The 17,900-nt window shown below is 34.1% G+C and overlaps 1 protein-coding gene across 1 annotated transcript in view; it reads right to left on the bottom strand.

Annotated features, from left to right (window-relative positions):
* LOC123251194 (solute carrier organic anion transporter family member 4C1-like) overlaps positions 1-17,900 on the bottom strand; it is a 113,828-nt gene that overhangs the window by 26,397 nt on the left and 69,531 nt on the right. The window contains exons 9-11 of the mRNA XM_044680390.1: positions 7,658-7,848; positions 3,290-3,354; positions 1,341-1,478 (exon numbers count right to left, since the gene is read on the bottom strand). Of these exons, the coding sequence (XP_044536325.1) occupies positions 1,341-1,478; positions 3,290-3,354; positions 7,658-7,848 (394 nt within the window). The remainder of the gene's footprint in view (positions 1-1,340; positions 1,479-3,289; positions 3,355-7,657; positions 7,849-17,900) is intronic.

Here is a 17,900-nt window from a genome sequence, read left to right as displayed (position 1 = left end):
TCTTCCTCTTCCTCTTCCTCTTCCTCTTCCTCTTCCTCCTCTTCCTCTTCTTCTCCTCCTCCTTCTCCTTCTCCTTTTTTTTTAAAATTCTTTGGGATACTGACCTAGTAGTGGTGCCATTGGATCATAGGGTATGCCCTTCAGATATAGTTTCTGATTTCTTTTAAGACTTATTCAAGTGTTACAACCCTCAAGATGGCTTATCCTAGTCTTCCCAGCCACCACTACTCTGCTCTTTTAAGGTTATCTTCCCTCTGTTTTGTATTTATCTAGGGATGTTCTGACATTTCTCCCTCATTATAATGTAAATTATTTGAGAGCAGAGACTCTGTATCTCCAGTATTTAGCAAAGTGAATGAACCATCATAGGTGATTTTGATTAACTCTCATATGCTGATTCTAATATGCTGTTTAATGGATTTTTAAAATAGTAAGTTTATTAGAATTTTGCTTCTGACAACAGTAAATAGGATTTAGGTGATAGTCTGGGGGCATATCATTTGAATGAAGTGCATACATTTTTGTGAACGTACTATTTTACACTTGTTTTGGTTGCTTAGAAAGCCTTTTTTTTTTGCACTTACTACAGCTGTATTTAGGATAAGAGAGGCGATTATCTGCTTCATCAAAGAGGTATTTGTTATATTTAAACTGGTATTTCTATGTATTATAGGCTTTATTAAATTACAGTCAAAGAATATATGCCTATTACAAAACATCTTGTTTTAGGATGACATATTGACATAAATAGACTTACCAGTTTTTTTTTTAAATTTGATGCATTTTTGTTTTTAACATCAAAATCATTTCTTTATATGTTCCTTGACCCACTCCCCTAGGCCTTTCCTTGTAATAAAGAAAAAAAGTCAAGCATAATCAAACTTATGATCTCTTTAACAGGAAAACATTTTCTAAAAATCAGACAACTTGCAAAATAATTGCAGAAACAAAAAAGGCAAGTGTGAAAAGCTAAGAAATTCATTTGAAATGGGGATATAATTATATCTACTCAATCAAAATTAATTTAAGAAAACTTGTGAATCTCTACATGAAAGATTACTTAGAAACTATTTGAAAAAACTACTTAAATGGGAAAAAAATTGTTAAAATATCACCATTAACACTCAATCATAAATCTAATTATTTGTATAATTAATGCAATCATTCCCTCAAACATAAATGCAAATTGGTAATTTTCCCCATACATTCTATATATTTATGAAAACATTCATTTATTGAAGAAAGTAATTCTTTGATTAGGAGAAGATGGTTTATAAATGAGGGTAATTTAAGCTGTTTTTTTTCCACATATTTATACATATCAAAATTCTATCACTTACTTATTCCTACCAGCATGTAGGCCATTTTGGGGTTGTCATAAATCCGACAAGCTCCTCTAACTCCACAATCATTAATGTCCCATAGTACACAAGAGCTGTCTATTGCAATGCCAAAGCAAATTGGTCCAGGAATGGTGCCTATTAAAAATGCCATTACATATGAAGAACCCATGAGAAAAGACTGCATATTATGATCATGTTCTATTCTCCATATTTAAATATGTACTTATATTTCAAACATCTATTAAGCATATTGTTTTACATTTTCATGCTATTTCAGGGCAGCCAGAAGTATTATATAATGAAATTCAGAGCTCATGAAGGTAGGGATTGTTAGATTTTTATCTTTTTCACCTGGCACTTAGCAGATTCCCCTTGTATGGAGCCAATAAATGATTAATGGATTGAACTTTAAGAGAGACTAGAAAAATTATCTTCTTTGAGATTCCTATATTTGTGAATATGTGAGTGTAAGAACACACACAAATATATGTACACATGAAACTTTACAAAGGAAACTTAATGGTTTTATTCTTGTTTGCCAGGATAGAGAAGAAGAGATAGATTCTATGCAATTATACAACCATTGAGTATGGTATTAATTTAGTTCAAGACTATTTAGTTAAGGGGATAGCTAGATGGCTCAGGGGATTGAGAGCCAGACCTAGAGATGTGAGGACCTGGGTTTAAATCTGGCCTCAGACACTTCCTAATTGTGTGACCCTAGGCAAGTCACTTAACCCCCATTGCCTAGCCCCATGCTGGCAAACCTATGGCACATAGACGAGAGCATGCTGGAGGGGGCTGCTCTTCTCCCCCTTTCCATGCATACCTGAAGACATTACTTTGCCAACCTAAAAGGTCTCTAAAAGGTTTGCTGTCACTGGCCTTCCCTTTACTGCTCTTTTGCCTTGGAACCAATACACAGTATTGATTCTAAGACAAAAGGTAAGCAGTTTTAAAAATTAGAATAACATAATAATAATAATATGAGGTAAGTGTAAAGTGCTTTGCAAATCTTAAAGCACTAAATAAATATTAGTTATTATATCTTTCTTTTTCTGTCCTCTTTCTCCTATATTGTTTCCTTAGCCAAAATTCCTCCTTATATATGGTCTTTTACAATTTCTCTCAATTCTTACCTCTCTTTTATTCCTTCTTAGAATGGTTTCCATTATATAAATCATTCTGAGCTTTAAAACAGCTTCCCTTACTGTTCACATTAGTAGCAAAAGTGGCTCTGGCTCAATCTACATGAGTAGATCTTCTATATTTATATTGTAAAATTTATCTTTTTATACATATACAGAAAAAATAGCATTCTAGGTAAATCTCAAGGGTATTAACATTTGAGTTGTAGGTGAAAAGGGTTTTTTTTAATTTCATATATTTAAAAAATATATAATAATGGTGGATAAAGACTTTAGTTCCATTATGTATACTTCCCTCATAAGTCAGAGACAACATATATATTTTTTTCAATATATAACAACCATTAAAAAAAACAACAGATGCCTTCTAAAACAAAAAAACTTAGTTTCTGTCTTAGTATCAGTTTTAAAGCAGAAAAGCAACAAGGCTTAGGCAATTGGGGTTAAGTGACTTGCTCAATGTCACACAGCTAGGAAGTATCTGAGACCAGATTTCAACCCTGGCCCCCCTGACTTCAGGCTTGGTATTCTCTACTGTGCTGCCTAATTACTCTAATATATAGCAAACATATCATTTATACTTTATAACAATGTTGAAGATCTGCCATTTAGACTGACAAAAACCTTATTTTTTTTCTCTGAAAGGTGAACCTTTCTGAACTTTGAAAAAGAAGTTCTTTCACATTTTTTCTATATTATGCCACACTTTAAATTTCATTTGTGTTCCTACATATACAACAAAAATGAGTAAATCAACACAAATAATAGTTCAAAAAGAAGTATGTATTTATGTCATACCCAATAATCGGATTAGCATGAATTGTACTCCCAGGGCAAGAGAATGCTGTCTGTCAAATACACACCTGTAAGCAAACAATAATTACATAATCAGTAATAATTACAGTGAATATACACTAAATCCAAGGCTACTCTATTGATTCTTCACACTACTGCTTTCATTGAATAATTAGTTTAGTACCCCACTAATTAAAATAGAAAAAATGCAAAAAATAGTAATATTTTGCTCACTTTTGAAAGTGGTAATGAACATGCTACCCCTCCTTTACCCCTTCAATTCAAAACACACACAATTCATCCCCTGCCTCAGTACTCCAGTTCTCATGGCCAGGAATATAACATATATCTTTAAGTTGAATTTGTCCCCATGTTCTAGGATTTATCATTGCAGAATTATAGGGAAATATTATATGTCAGACTAGAATTTTCTTTTTTTGACAAGGAAGAAATAAGCCTACCTATATCTATAAACGAATGGCTCCATATCAAATCTGTCCAATTCTGTTAAATGACTTGTACACCATTTCTAGTAACCAAGACCCTGTCTTGTTCTCTTTTGTGATTGAAGTCGTGTCTTAGTTCACTACCAAGTAAGCTAGTTCCTTGGGTGGTCTGAAGTATTGCTTCTCCAGCTGGATCTCAGCTTCCTGCTCTTTAATTTCCTCTTTGTCAGGGGTGCTCAAGAGGTAAACTTGCTCCCATGCCATGGGAACTGGATATAAGAGCTACAGCAAAAACCATAGAGGACTCGAGTCCTCAAGTATGGACCTTGAAAAGGTACAGAATAAATTTTTTTCCAGAATACTTTTTTTTTTTAATTTGTGAAGGGTGGAAGGAGAGAGCTAAGTATTGAATAGCACTATATATTACCTAGATAAATATTTAGTAAGAAATCCAGTCACTAGAGAATTTGGGCAAAAAAGTAATAAGGAAAAACAGAATTTCTTTAAATTGAACCTCATATGATATGTTCTCCAGCCTTTTCACTACTCTAGTGTGAAAGAGAATTTTTTTACTCTATCGTCTATCCTGAGTTAACAATAATTTAAGTACTCCTACTTAGTAACTCACTAGATTGTAAAGACAGGATTCTAACTCTCCTTTGTCTACTTTTGAATTGAATGAACAAAAGATTAAACACCTTACTTAATACTAGGTGAGAAGCTAGCAAGGTACTTAGAGGATTTACACCCTTAGAAATTCAATCAGCCAGGGGAAACTGAATCTTTTTGATGAAAATTAAACCTTCAGAAGGTGAGAAGTCAATCCTACAGACACTACCCCCACAATTTGGAAACAGTGATTGGCCCCTGTGAAGAGGGGAGGGGATAAGAAGTCACCATAAAAAGCAAGCCCTGAACTCCTTCAGAGCAGATTGTCTTTGAGAAGATAGTCTGAAAAGATTGTCTTCTGGAGATAGTATTAGACAGTCTTTGAGGGAGACTTCAGCTTGGATTATGAGCTCAGAGCTCCACTTCTACTTGGACTCTGACTCTTGGACAGCTTTGTTGGGTGAGTGAAAGGCTGACCCCTTTCCTAGTTTCTGGAGAGACTAGCTTCCATCTTGGAGGAGACCTCATGGTTACTCACTATCAGCCTTCCTAGTTGAGAACTAATTAATCTCTGCCTGGATTAAGCAGACCCAGAGCAAAACATTTAGGTTGATAGGATAGATAATTTCTCTATCCCCCTCACATTTCTCTTCGTTATTGTTTCCTCTCTATTTGTAAATATTTGTACCTAAATTTCTGACTCAAGATATAATAAATGCTGGTGATCATATAATGTCATATAATCATCATCCAACCATTAATTTTAACCTTAACACTGGTCATCTTCTTTGGACAAATTCCTACTTTCCAATTCTGATTCTTAAATGTGGTGTCCAGACCTAAATGCAGTACTCTACTTACATAAACAAGAGTATATATAGTAGGACTATCATCTTCTATATCCTGGAAATTATGTCTCTCAAAGACAGGAACTGTTTCATCTTCATCTTTGCATCTACTATGCATATTACAGTACCTGGCACATAATGGGTATTGAATGAAGCCTTATAAGTTAACATTCCTTTGCCTGGAATATTCTTCCATATCACCCCTTCCTCTTAGAGTCCCCAACTTTCTTTAAGATTCAGTTCAAATGCCATTGTTTAAAGTTATCTTCCACCTAGTTATATATTCTTGTATACTTGCATATTTTTATCTGATAAGGTCTTGAAGTGTTTTTTTGTTTTTTTTGTTTTGCTTTTTCTTTATCTTCCCATTGTTTAACACAGAACCTAGCTCATAGAATGCTCTTAATGGGTATGGATTGAATGATTAGCTTTTTTGGCTTCCATTTCACAAGGTTGGCTTTTAATGTGCTTGTAGTCTACTAAGTCCTCTAGATCTTTTTCAGATAAAGGTCTCTGCCACATCTTTCTGATCCTGTACTTGTGAATTTGGTTTTCTAAGCACAAGTAAAATTTTTTGCATTTATTCCCAATGATTTAATTTCAGGCCAGTGTTCGAGTTGTCAAGATCCTTTTGAATCTTCATTCAGTCATCTACCATGTCATCTCTCCTACCTAAATTTGGTATATGAATATTTTATAAATATGTCATCTGTGCCTTTAAACAAATGATTGATAAAAATGTTACATAGAAGAAAAAATACAAATCCTTGGGTATCTGGGAGTTAATACTTCCAAGATGACATCAAGCTACTACTTAACTGAAATGGTTGTTATGGTGTTGTTTTATTTTTTCTCATATTGATAGATAGATAAAAAGACTATTGAAGTATAGATTTGAAGTGGCTATTTGTTCATATACCTGCTTCTATTTCCCCAACACTAGCAGATATGTTTCATTCTTTCACAAGTTGAGATGCAGCTAAGAGTAACAAAGCACAGAGATGTCCTAAGAGTCTTTGTTCTTCTATGATTCCTGGTTTGTAGGGAAAATTTATCATTTCTTTCTTTTGAAGCAGACATAAACAAGTTATTCTTCAAACATTCTTGATGCTATATATAATGTTTTCTTGGTTCCACTCCTTTTGCTCTTTATAATTTCATGTAGGCCTTTCCATTTTTTAAAGCTAACCTGTTTATAATTTCTTTTTTCTAATATTATACTTCCTCCCAATTACATATAAAAATAAAATTTTAACATTCTTTTAAAACAATTTTGAGTTCTAAATTATAAATTTCCATATTATTTATTTTATGGAAGAAAAAAGAAAAAAAGAAAGTGAAATATCGTGAAAGTTTCAGTCTGCATTTAGACTCTATAATTTCTTTCATAAAAGGACATGGCATTTTCCATTGGTCTCTGGGATTGTCCTGGATCACTGCATTGCTGAGAATAATTAGGTCATTCCTACCTGTTCATCAAAAAATATTATTGTCAATGTCTACAATGTTCTGCTTCTACTCACTTCACTTTGCATATGTTCATGTTAGTCTTTCTAGATTTTCCAAAATCCTCATACCTTTCATTTATTTTAGCACAATAGTTTTCCATCACAATCATATACCACAACTTGTTCAGCCATTCCCCAACTGATGGGCATCCCCTCAATTTCCATGTCTTTCCCCAATGATTAACATAGACTGAGGCATATTTTATAAAGTCAACAGCATCAAAATAAAATTTTATTGTATTTGCTAATTTGTGATTTGTGTTCAACCAACATGAGTTAAGGAACATGACTGGAAAAAAACTATAAAGTAGCTTTTGGGTTTTGTGGTTCTAAAATAAGGAAATGATTCAAGACTCTTAAATCTACTTAAAATATAATAAATATTTCCTCTAAATGAATTTAGGTAGAATATGTAAAGATCAAAAATGAAAAGCATTAATAAGGGATGATGAACTGCTTGATTTCTATAAGAACTGGAAAGATCTCATGAACTGATGTGAAGTTAAAGAAGCAGAACCAGGAGAACATTGTACACAGTAACTGAAACATTGTTCGATGATCAAATATAATAGATTGCTACTAACAGCAATCCAATGACCAGGACAATCCCGTGGAACTTATGAAAAAGAATGCTATCCACATCTAGAGAAAGAGCTGTGGGAGAAAAAATGCAGAAGAAAAAATGATTTATTACTTGTTTAAATGGGTATATGATTTGGGGTTGTGGTTTTTTAAAAGATTACTTTATTACAAATGTGAATAATATGGAAATAGATTTTGAGTAATAAGACATGTATAAACCAGTGGAATTACTTGTCAGCTCTGGAATGGGTGGGGGAGTAAAAGAAGGGAGAGAACATTAATCATGTAACCATAGAAAAAATCCTTAAAAACATAAATAATGTGAAAAGAGAAAAAAATAAATAATAAAAGATAAATTTTTAAAGATGAGAAGCATACCTGAGGATGGCCACAGTAATTGGTGTACCAGACATAAAAGTAAACACAACTGTAGCAAAGAAAAAGGCAAAGAATATGGGTAAATTCTTGCATCGTGATTCACATTTCCCAGCTTGAGCATCTATGACATCACCCTCCACAGTTGATAGCAGTCGTTTCTTCTGTCCCACACAGGAACAATTATAATATACCTATGGATGTTGCAAATATAAAATTAAGTTTTCATGAATATGGCTGTTATACAAAATTATTTATGAAAATAAACATAATTTAAAATAAATAACTATGTAGGGACTCAACTCTTTTTATCTGTAGGACACATGATGGAGAAATATTAATTGCTCATCACAATTTAGAAAGGTATTCTGGATTTTCTCCTCCTTGAAAAAATATGTCTTTACTATATCAACTACTGTTGCTTTAGTTTAAAGTTTTTAATTTAAAATATTTCTTTCTATTTCATTTCAATTCAGAGAAATATACTGAACACTATTTAAGTGCTATTGAAGGAATTAAAAGAAATAAGAAGCATAAATTTTTATCTCAAAAAAGAGAATTATCTAGCTGAAACAAGTTTCATGTTCAAAAATTATGTGAGATAAATGAGGTGGAAAATTGATGCTACACTGAACAAATTGTGGAATATGATGGTGATGGAAGGAATGTTGCTGTAAGTGCTATAAGGAATAATGAACTGAAGGATGTTATATGAACTGGTGGCAAAGTGAAATGAGTAGAACTAAGAGAACATTATACACAGAAAGTGAAACATTGTGGAACGATCCAATGTAATGAACTTTGCTACTATAAGACAATCCCAAGGAACTTATAAGAATGTTATCCACATGAAAAGAAAGAACTGTGGGAGTAGAAACACAGAAGAAAAACAAATGACTTGTCATTTGTTTATATGGGTATGTGACTGAAGCTTTCAGTTTTAAAAGATTTCTCAAAAATGAATATTAATAAATGTTTAAAAAAAGATTTCTCTGTTGCAAAAATGAATAATATGGAAATAGGTATAAGTGATAACATTTCTATAACCCAGTGGAAGTGCTTACTGGATCTGGGAGGGGGGAGTGAAGAGAGGAGGGAAAGAAAATGAATCATGTAAACATGGAAAAATATTTTTTAAAAGATATATAAGGGGGCAGCTGGGTAGCTCAGTGGAGTGAGAGTCAGGCCTAGAGACAGGAGGTCCTAGGTTCAAACCCGGCCTCGGCCACTTCCCAGCTGTGTCACCCTGGGCAAGTCACTTGACCCCCATTGCCCACCCTTACCAATCTTCCACCTATGAGACAATACACTGAAGTACAAGGGTAAAAAAAAAAAGATATATAAGTTCAACTTGTAAAAAATAAGAGACAAGAAAATTTAAAGAAAAAAAGAAAAAAGAAAAATTATGCCCTGAAGATTTTTAAAAAGAGATAAAAAGGAGCCTTTTTTGGAAGGACAGAGGCAAGGTGGTGGACTAGAAGCAGGGAAAACTCAAACCACCATGAGAATCTTCTCTAACCAACCTCAAAATAACACCTCAAAATGAATACTCAAAAAGAACCAACAAAGAGACAAAGTAAAACAACTTTTATTTGGAGAACAACTTGAAAGGTAGGCAGAGGATAGGAATTACTGGGGTGAGAAGGGAGCCCAGCCCACAAGAGGCTGGCTACACCAAAGAGTACTGGTATAAGCCAACCGCAAATCTCCCCACCTCACATATACTGTCCCAGGTTCTGAACCTGGGCCCAAGCCAGTGTTCAGACCCTGAGATAACCAACAGCAGTGCAACCCCACAAACACACTTTAAAATTCCAAGCCTCAAGTCAAGACTCAAGTAAAGTCAGGAATCCCAGGTAGTCTGTGTAGTAGTTCTGGTCTCTGTAAGCCCAGAGTGAGGCTCTGAGCCCAAGCACAAGACAGACCCCAATACTCTGGCCTGTGTGAGCTCAGACTGAGCTAGCATTTACCAAAACTCAGGAGTAGTTATTAAGCCCCAAGGTATGGCAATCCACAGTGTGCCTGATCTGATCAAACCCATTGTGAGACCAAAAGCCCCTGCTCAAGTCTGAGGCTAGACTTTAAGCCCTAACCCTAACATAAGAGTAGCTCACAGTGTTCTGAGCTGTAAGCCATCAGCAGTCTCAGGGAGTGATTGAATCAGTTGTGGGAGGTGCCTCTCAGAGCTCTCAACCCACAGGCCATCATACCAACTTGGAAGAACTGGAATTTACAGAAACCCAGAAATAGAACTAAGGGTAGCATCAAGGAAGAACTGAAGTTTAAGAGAATACTCTATCCTAATAACAGAGCCTACCTTTAAAATAAAAATGAAACTCAAGAAAGAGCCTGGAAAAATGAGAAAATGTCAAAAAAAAAGCCCCACTGAACCATAGAAAATTGTTATGGAGGCAAAGAAAAGTAAGGCACAAACACAGAAGCGGACAGTGAAAGCAAAGCAAAAATGCAAAAAGCTTTAAAGAAAAATATGAATTGGTCTCAGGGTCTGGAAGAGCTTAAAAAGGATTTCAAAAATCAATTAAGAAAGATAGGAAAAATGGGGAAGAGAAATGAATACAACACAAGAAAAAATAATAGCAGAATTGCCCAAATGAAAAAGGAGGTTCAAAAGCTCAAAGAAGAAAATTATTCCTTATAACTTAGTATTGGACAACTAGAACCTAAAGACCTCATGAAACATCAAGAAACAATAAACCAAATCAAGAGTTGGAGAATAAGCAAATCAGGTAAGTCAGCTTTCAGGCCTCAGTATTGAGCAGCCTAATGCCTGCCAGTAGGGATCTGAGAGAGTTCTAGAAACTTTGATTTTAATACAAGTGGACATTGAGAGTAGACCAGGGAAATTCAGTTACAAAAGGGATAAAACTCCAGCTGATCTTCTCCCCCTCTTACAGATCTGAAAATTGGGGTGGGATCAGATTCAGTAACTCTTTCATGTCTATTTTTGTAAACCTACTCAATATGATTTTATATGTTTTAAGCTCATTTGTCTCTCTCTCCCTCCTTTCCTGAATATCCGGGGCTGTTTGGAGGACAAAAGTGGACAATGGCTTCCTTGTCAAAAAATCCTGAATCCAGTGACTAGAGGGTGGTCTACATGCATCCAGGCTGTGGCTACCACTGCCACCTTGATGGAGGAGAGCAGAAAGTGATCCTAAAGTAAGTAGGAGAAAGAAAGAGAAAAAGAGAAATACTCTAGTCTTTCCTCAAGGCTTCTTAGATGAATTAGTCTATTTAGATACAGTAGGAGTGCCTGGGGGAGTCCCATATGAGTTCAAATCTAGAAACCAAAGAGGAGAAAGTTTTAATTCTGCAACTGGATATTATTTCTTGGGTCAATTGGTGGGACTTGATGTCCCTGGACAAAGATCATGCTCAAAATACTTGCTAGTATGAAGAACAGGGTTCTAAGGAGACAAAAAGTCTTGGATCTAGATGGATTAGACAAGAGCATATTTGAACTGGAAGCTAAATTAATGCTTCAAAAATGGGGTGAAAAAGCATACAGTTAATAAAATAAAAAGGGGGGAACTGAGTGGGATATAATCTGTCTTTCTCATAAAAAGCATTAAGAACCTAGATAGAAGTTAATACACTACCCCCTTTTCTAAAAACAAAACCTTTGGCCAGTCCACTTCACATTTCAAAGACCTGGAGAGGTAAAGTAGTTCTTTGGTGACAAAGAGTCTCCACCCAATGGTAATTAACAATCCATCAACTCCCTTATCTTGTAATCTACAACCCAGCAATTTACTTATCTTTTAACTAGATGTCTAACAAATTTACTGTAATCTACAACCCAGTAATTCACTTAAAAATGTCAAAAATGATGAATTCTGGCCAGAACAAAAGGTGGGAGGAGGGAGGTGGGGTGGGGAGTTTCTTTGATTGGAAAACCCTATAAATTGGATCTTTGGACTCAATACTTTGACATTCCTTAGGCACCCCAAACTGGGGAATGTTCCTTTTACTAAAGAATAAACTGCTATCTTCTACTTTGGCTTCTGAGTTCCATGTATGTGATCTTTTCTCAGTGGTGAGGTCCACTGTCTGCAACCCTTCCCCACACAGATCCAAGATAGACAATATAAGAATTATTGAACTATCTGAAAGCCATGACCAAAAAAAAAAAATCCTGGATGTCATAATAAAAGAAACAATAAAAGAAAACTGCCCTGATATTCTTGAACAAGACAGTAAAATAGAAATTGAAAGAATCCACAGATAGGCTCCTGCAAGAAATCCCCAAATGACAACTCCCAGAAATATTATAGCTAGACTAAAGAGTCCCCAAGCCAAGAAGAAAATATTGCAAGAAGCTGGAAAGAAACAATTCAAATACCTTGTAGCTATAGTCAGGTTTACATAGGACTTAGCAGCCTCCACATTGAAGGATCATAAGTCTTGGAATATGATATTCTGGAAGGTAAAAGATTTAGATTTACAACCTAGGATCACCTATCCAACAAAACTGAGTATATTCTTTCAGGGCAGAGAATGATCATGTAATAGTATTCCTGATGAAACCAAACCTAAACAGAAAATTTTATTTCCAAGCACAAGACCCAAGAGAAGCTTAAAAGATAAATGATAAAAAGAAAATTGAAGGGACTCTATAAGATTAAACTGTACATATTCCTATGTAGAAAGATCATGTTTGTAATTTTTAAATATTTTTTTTATCAGTATTAGAGCAGTTAGGAGTATACATAGATAGAGGGTCTGAGAATAAACTGATTAGGATGGCCTGATATGCAAAAAAAAAAATCAAGAGGTGAAAAATGGTATTGCACTGAGGGAAAAGGGAAGGGAGAGGTTAAATGATTTAAATAATCTCACCTAGCAGCAAGAGATAGAAAGAGAAATTTCATTTAAAATAACTCTAGACAATATAAAATACCTGAAAATCTATTTGCCAAGGAGGACCCAGGAATTATATGAAAACAATTTAAAACCACTTTTTACACAAATAAAGTCATATCAAAACAAATGGGAAAATATTAATTGCTCCTGGGAAGGCAGAGTTAATGTAATAAAAATGACAATTCTGCCTAAATTAATTTATTTATTCAGAGTCATATCACCAAGCAAACTACCAAATAATTATTTTATAGAACTAGAGAAAAAAAAAACAAAATTCATCTGGAAGAACAGGGGATCAAGAAAATCAAGGGAACTAATGAAAAAAAAAATGGTGGCTTAGCAGTACTTAATTGTAATATGAAGTAATAATCATCAAAGCAGTCTGGTGTTGGCTAAGAAACAGAATGTAGAGCAATGGAATAGATTAGATTTCACAATATACAGGGAAAATGACCTTAGCAACCTAGTGTTTGATAAACCCAAAGACTCTAGCTTTTGGAATAAGATCTCATTACTTAGCAAAAATTGCTGGAAAAAAATCAGAAAACAGTATGGCAGAAACTAGGTATAGACCAATATGTCAGACTCATCCCAAGATAAGGCAAAAATAGATATATGATTTAGATATAAAGAGTGATACCATAACTAAATTAGGGAAACAGAATAGTTTACCTGGCAGATCTTGGAGAAGGGAAGAATTTATGACCAAACAAGAAGTAGAAAGCATTATAAGATATAAAATGAATAATTCTGGTTATATCACATTAAAAAGGGTTTATACAAACAAAACTAATGTGGCCAAGATTAGAAGGAAAACAATGGGTAAAAAAAATTTTTATAACAAATTTCTCTGATAAAAGGCCTAATTTTTCAAATTTGTTGAGAACTAAGTCAAATTTACAATAATACAAGCCATTCCCCAATTGATAAATGGTCAAAGGATATGAACAATCGGTTTTTAGGTGAAGATATCAAATCTATCAATAATCACAAGAAAAAAATGTTCTAAATCACTCTTGATTAGAGAAATGTGAATTAAAACAATACTGAGATACCACCTCACACTATCAGATTAGCCAATACAGTAAAGGAAGGAGAAAAATGTTGGAAGGGATGTGGCAAAATTGGGACACTAATTCATTTTGGTGGAGATATGAACTAATTCAAACATTCTGAAGAGCAATATGTGACTATGCCCAGTACTGAGGAAGGTGAGCCTGGGCTTATCTTTATACTTCTAGAAGTTCTTTGGTGATCTTATCTATTTCCTATTACAGTGATGATTCTCAAAGATGGTAGTTGCTTAATGTAAGATGCTTTCCACCTTAGGGGATTATAAAGTAAACTGCTTATGACTTATTCAGAAAGAGGAGACTGAAATAAGTATGTTCTGTGACCTTAAGAAATGTTCCTTGAAGATAATTACAATAAATGGTTAGTCCCTCCAGCCATGGTTTCCTCAGAACATAGTTAGAAGATAGAAAAGAAGTTACACAAATCCCCCTAATCGCTACCAAATTATCTTCCAAAAAACTATGTCATCCCACCTCAAAACAAATTCTGGAGCATCCTAACCCACAGAAAGATGGAGAGATATAATTTTTTGGCCCAAAACAACTTAGAAGGCAGGCATTAATGATCTAGGGTATGAGGATGAAAGTGTTGTGAAAAGTCACATGCCAAGGCAGGCCTCATCATGGCAATAGGTCATGGGGGCAATTGAATCAGTAGAAAAGACTCTTAGCCACAGATGATAAGAACGGGTTTGGGTGGCTACTCAGAAGGAGACCACAAGGGTCCTTTTGTTGGCTCTACATGCAAGATATTTGTCATACTGCCCATACACAGAACCAGATTACAATCCAGGAGTGTGATCTCAGGGTGAGAAGGAGCACCAGTCCAGATGAGCATTGAACCCCAGTCACATTTCCAAGACAGAAGAGTGCTTGTGGTTACTCACAGACCAGAGCAGAGTCTGGGAGAGTATTAAAAATACCTCTTCTCACATAATGTAATTTTGTAAGAACTAAAAACTTATAGATCCTTACAACTAGCTCTGAAAACAACTGCATAAAAAAATGAAACTTTTTTAAATTAAAAGAAAAGAAAAGGGTTTGAAAATGAGCAAACAAAAAAAAATTCAATGTAGAAATTTATTTTGGTGACAGGAAAGACCAAAACACAAAATTAGAAGACAAAAAAGATAATTTTTTTTGCATCCAAAGCCTCCAAGGAAAATAGGAATTGTTCTCAAACCCAAAAAGAATTAATGGAGGAGTGGCAAAAGGATTTTTAAAAGTAAATAAGAGAGGCAGAAGGAACACTGGGGGAAAAAATTAGAGTGATATAGGAAAATCATAAAAAAGAGTCATCAGCTTGGCAAAGTATGCAAAAAAAAATATTGAAGAAATTAATACCTTGAAAAACAGTAGGACAATTGAGAAAAGAGGCCCAAAAATCGAATGGAGAGAACTTCTTAAATAGCAGAATTGGTCAAATGGAAAAAAATGTACAAAAATGCATCAAAGAAAAGAATTTCTTAAAAACTGACCATATGGAAAAAGAGGTACATAAATTGAATGAGGAAAATAACTCTTTACAAAGTAGAATTGAATAAATGAAAACAGAGGTGCAAAAGCTTACTCAAGAAAATTATGCCTTAAAAATTAGAAGTAGGCAAATGGAAGCTAATGGCTCCATGAAATATTAAAGAACAATTATGTCAAAAGAATGAAAAACATAGAAGAAAATGTGAACTATCTCATTGGAAAAATAAGTAACCTGGAAAATAAATCTAGGAAAGATAATCTAAGAATTATTCAACAACCTGAAAGCCATGATAAAAGAAAGAGCTTAGACATCATTTTTAAAGTAATTATCAAGGAAAATTGCCCTGATAATCTAGCACCAGAGGGTAAAATAGAATCCCTGAAAGAGATCACAAAGGGTTACCTTCCAGGAATATTATAGCCAAATTCCAAAACTCCCAGGTCACTGAAAAAATATTATAAGCAGCCAAAAAGAAACAACTCAAATATCATGGAGCCAACACAGTCAGAGATGGCAAAGGAACTAGGACTTCAAATAAGAATCACTTATTCAGCAAAACTGTGCATAATCCTTTGGGGGGGGGGGAGGGAATGGATATTTAACAAAATAGAGGACTATCAAACACTTCTTGGTGTCACATGGAACTTTTACAAAAATTGATGATGTACTAGGGCACAGAGATAATGCAAATAATTGTAAAAAGGCAGAAAGAGTTAAAACATCCTCTATAAACCATAACCTAATGAAAACGGTAATTGGTTCAGGGACCACAAAACAAAAGATACAGCACCAAATTGAGAATTAACAATGAAATCATAAATAATGAGTGGGTTAAAGAACAAATCATAGAAACAATAACTATATAAAAGAAAATTATAATGAGGAAACATACCAAAATTTCTTGGATGCAGCTAAAGCAGTCCTCAGGGGAAAAATCATATCCTTACAAACAAACATTAACAAAATAGAAAAAAAAGGATTAATGATCTGAATATACACTTAAAAATTAGAAAGCCCATAAAAACCTAAAATAAGCAAAAAAAGAAGAAATATTAAGTAGAGGGAGAATAGATAAATTGGAAACAAAATAAACATAGAAATGATAAATAAAAATGAAAGCTTATTCTTTGAAAAGACTAATCAAATTGATAAAAAAGAAAATTGATTAAAAAGAAAAAAGTAGGAAATCAAAGAAATACAAAAGCTAATGAGATTGCTGAAATCACAACAAAATCAGAATTAAAAAAATAGAAATTATGCATATTAAATGCTAAAAAACTGAGAACACAAAATAAATAGAATACTTTCAAAAATATAAAATATTCAAACTCTCAGAAGACCAGATAAAAATCATAAAAAACCCAGCCTTTTGAAGGGAAATAGATCTGGCTATAAAGGAACTATGAAATCAAGGAGGTTTCTGATTGATTCACATGAGAATTTTTAAAGAAAATTAGTATCTGTACCTTGAAAATTATTCTCAAAAATCAAGAAAGAACACTACCAGAATCCTTTTGTGAGGAAGATATAGCCCTAATACTTAAACCATAGAAAAATAAAACAGAGAAAGAAAATGATCAGTCAATATCATTAATGAATTTTAAGCAAAATCCTATCATAAAAACTGTAATTTATCCAAGAAATCATTTATTATGACCAAGTAGGATTGATACCAGAATTGCAAGACATCAATTAGGAAAAATAATTAACGTATTCATATTAAAAACCAAAACAACACAAACCACACTTTCATTTCAATAAATGCAGAAAAAAGTCTTTGACAAAGGACAACATTTTAAAAATACCCCCTACAAAATAGAGGTATAAAGGGACCTTTTTGAATATCTAAAAAGCCACTACCTAAAATCAAAAGCAAGTATCATATTCAATGGAAATTCACTGGAATATTTTCCAATAATATGGATGTGAAGTAAGAATGCCCACTCTCCCAACACTTATTTGGTATACTTTTAGAAGTAGCAATAGCAATAAGATAAGATCAAGAAATTAAAGGGGTTAAAGGCAGAAGAAGAGGAGATAAAACTATTCCTATTTGCTGATGATTAACTTGAAAAATCCTTTGGAGTCAGAAAAATTACTAATTGAGACAACTGATCATTTCAGCAAAGCAATATGCTACAAAATAAATTCTCAAAAATCAACAGCATTTCTCTATAATAATGATACGGAAAGCAATAATAGAAAGGAAAAATCCATTTCAAATAACTACAAAATGCACAAAATACCTGGAGATCAGCAGATCAGCATGCCAAAGCACACAAAAGACTTTTATTGATACAATTACAAAATGCTCCTTAAAGAAAGAAAGAGGAGATACGTAGTGGGAAGATGGTAGAGTAGGTCATGAAGCTAAAACAACCACAACAACCAAAAATAGCTTCACATAATTAAAGGGCAAAAACAGGCAGGAGTTGGGAGTGAAACTGAACAGCCCTGAAAAACTAGAGAGAAAGATTTCAACTTCCCTGATCTAAGTCCCACTTCCATAGGCTCCAGGGCAGGATAGAGCAATAGAATGGAATCTACAAGGTAACCCCTGGGGGCAGGATTTGCAACTTCTTCTTGTTTGCCTGTATCTCTAAGTATACCACTAATGCCCTCCAGCAGAGGATCCAGGGAGTAGCTGTGTCTGCTGTGATTTTAGCTCTGGAAACCCACCCTGGCCCACAGCTATTAATTAAAAGAGTAGACACCAAGGAGTCTGCAGGTGCTATGACCTGAGGGCAGAAGCTTAGGCCTCTCTGCTAGAAACAATGGATTTTTTTAGGTACAAGGAACATGGACTGGACTT

This window comes from Gracilinanus agilis, chromosome 1 (assembly GCF_016433145.1).
Source record: "Gracilinanus agilis isolate LMUSP501 chromosome 1, AgileGrace, whole genome shotgun sequence".
NCBI classification, from domain to species: Eukaryota; Metazoa; Chordata; class Mammalia; order Didelphimorphia; family Didelphidae; genus Gracilinanus; species Gracilinanus agilis.
Note: the sequence above shows the minus strand (reverse complement) of the source record. Positions and strands in the feature narration are given on the sequence as shown.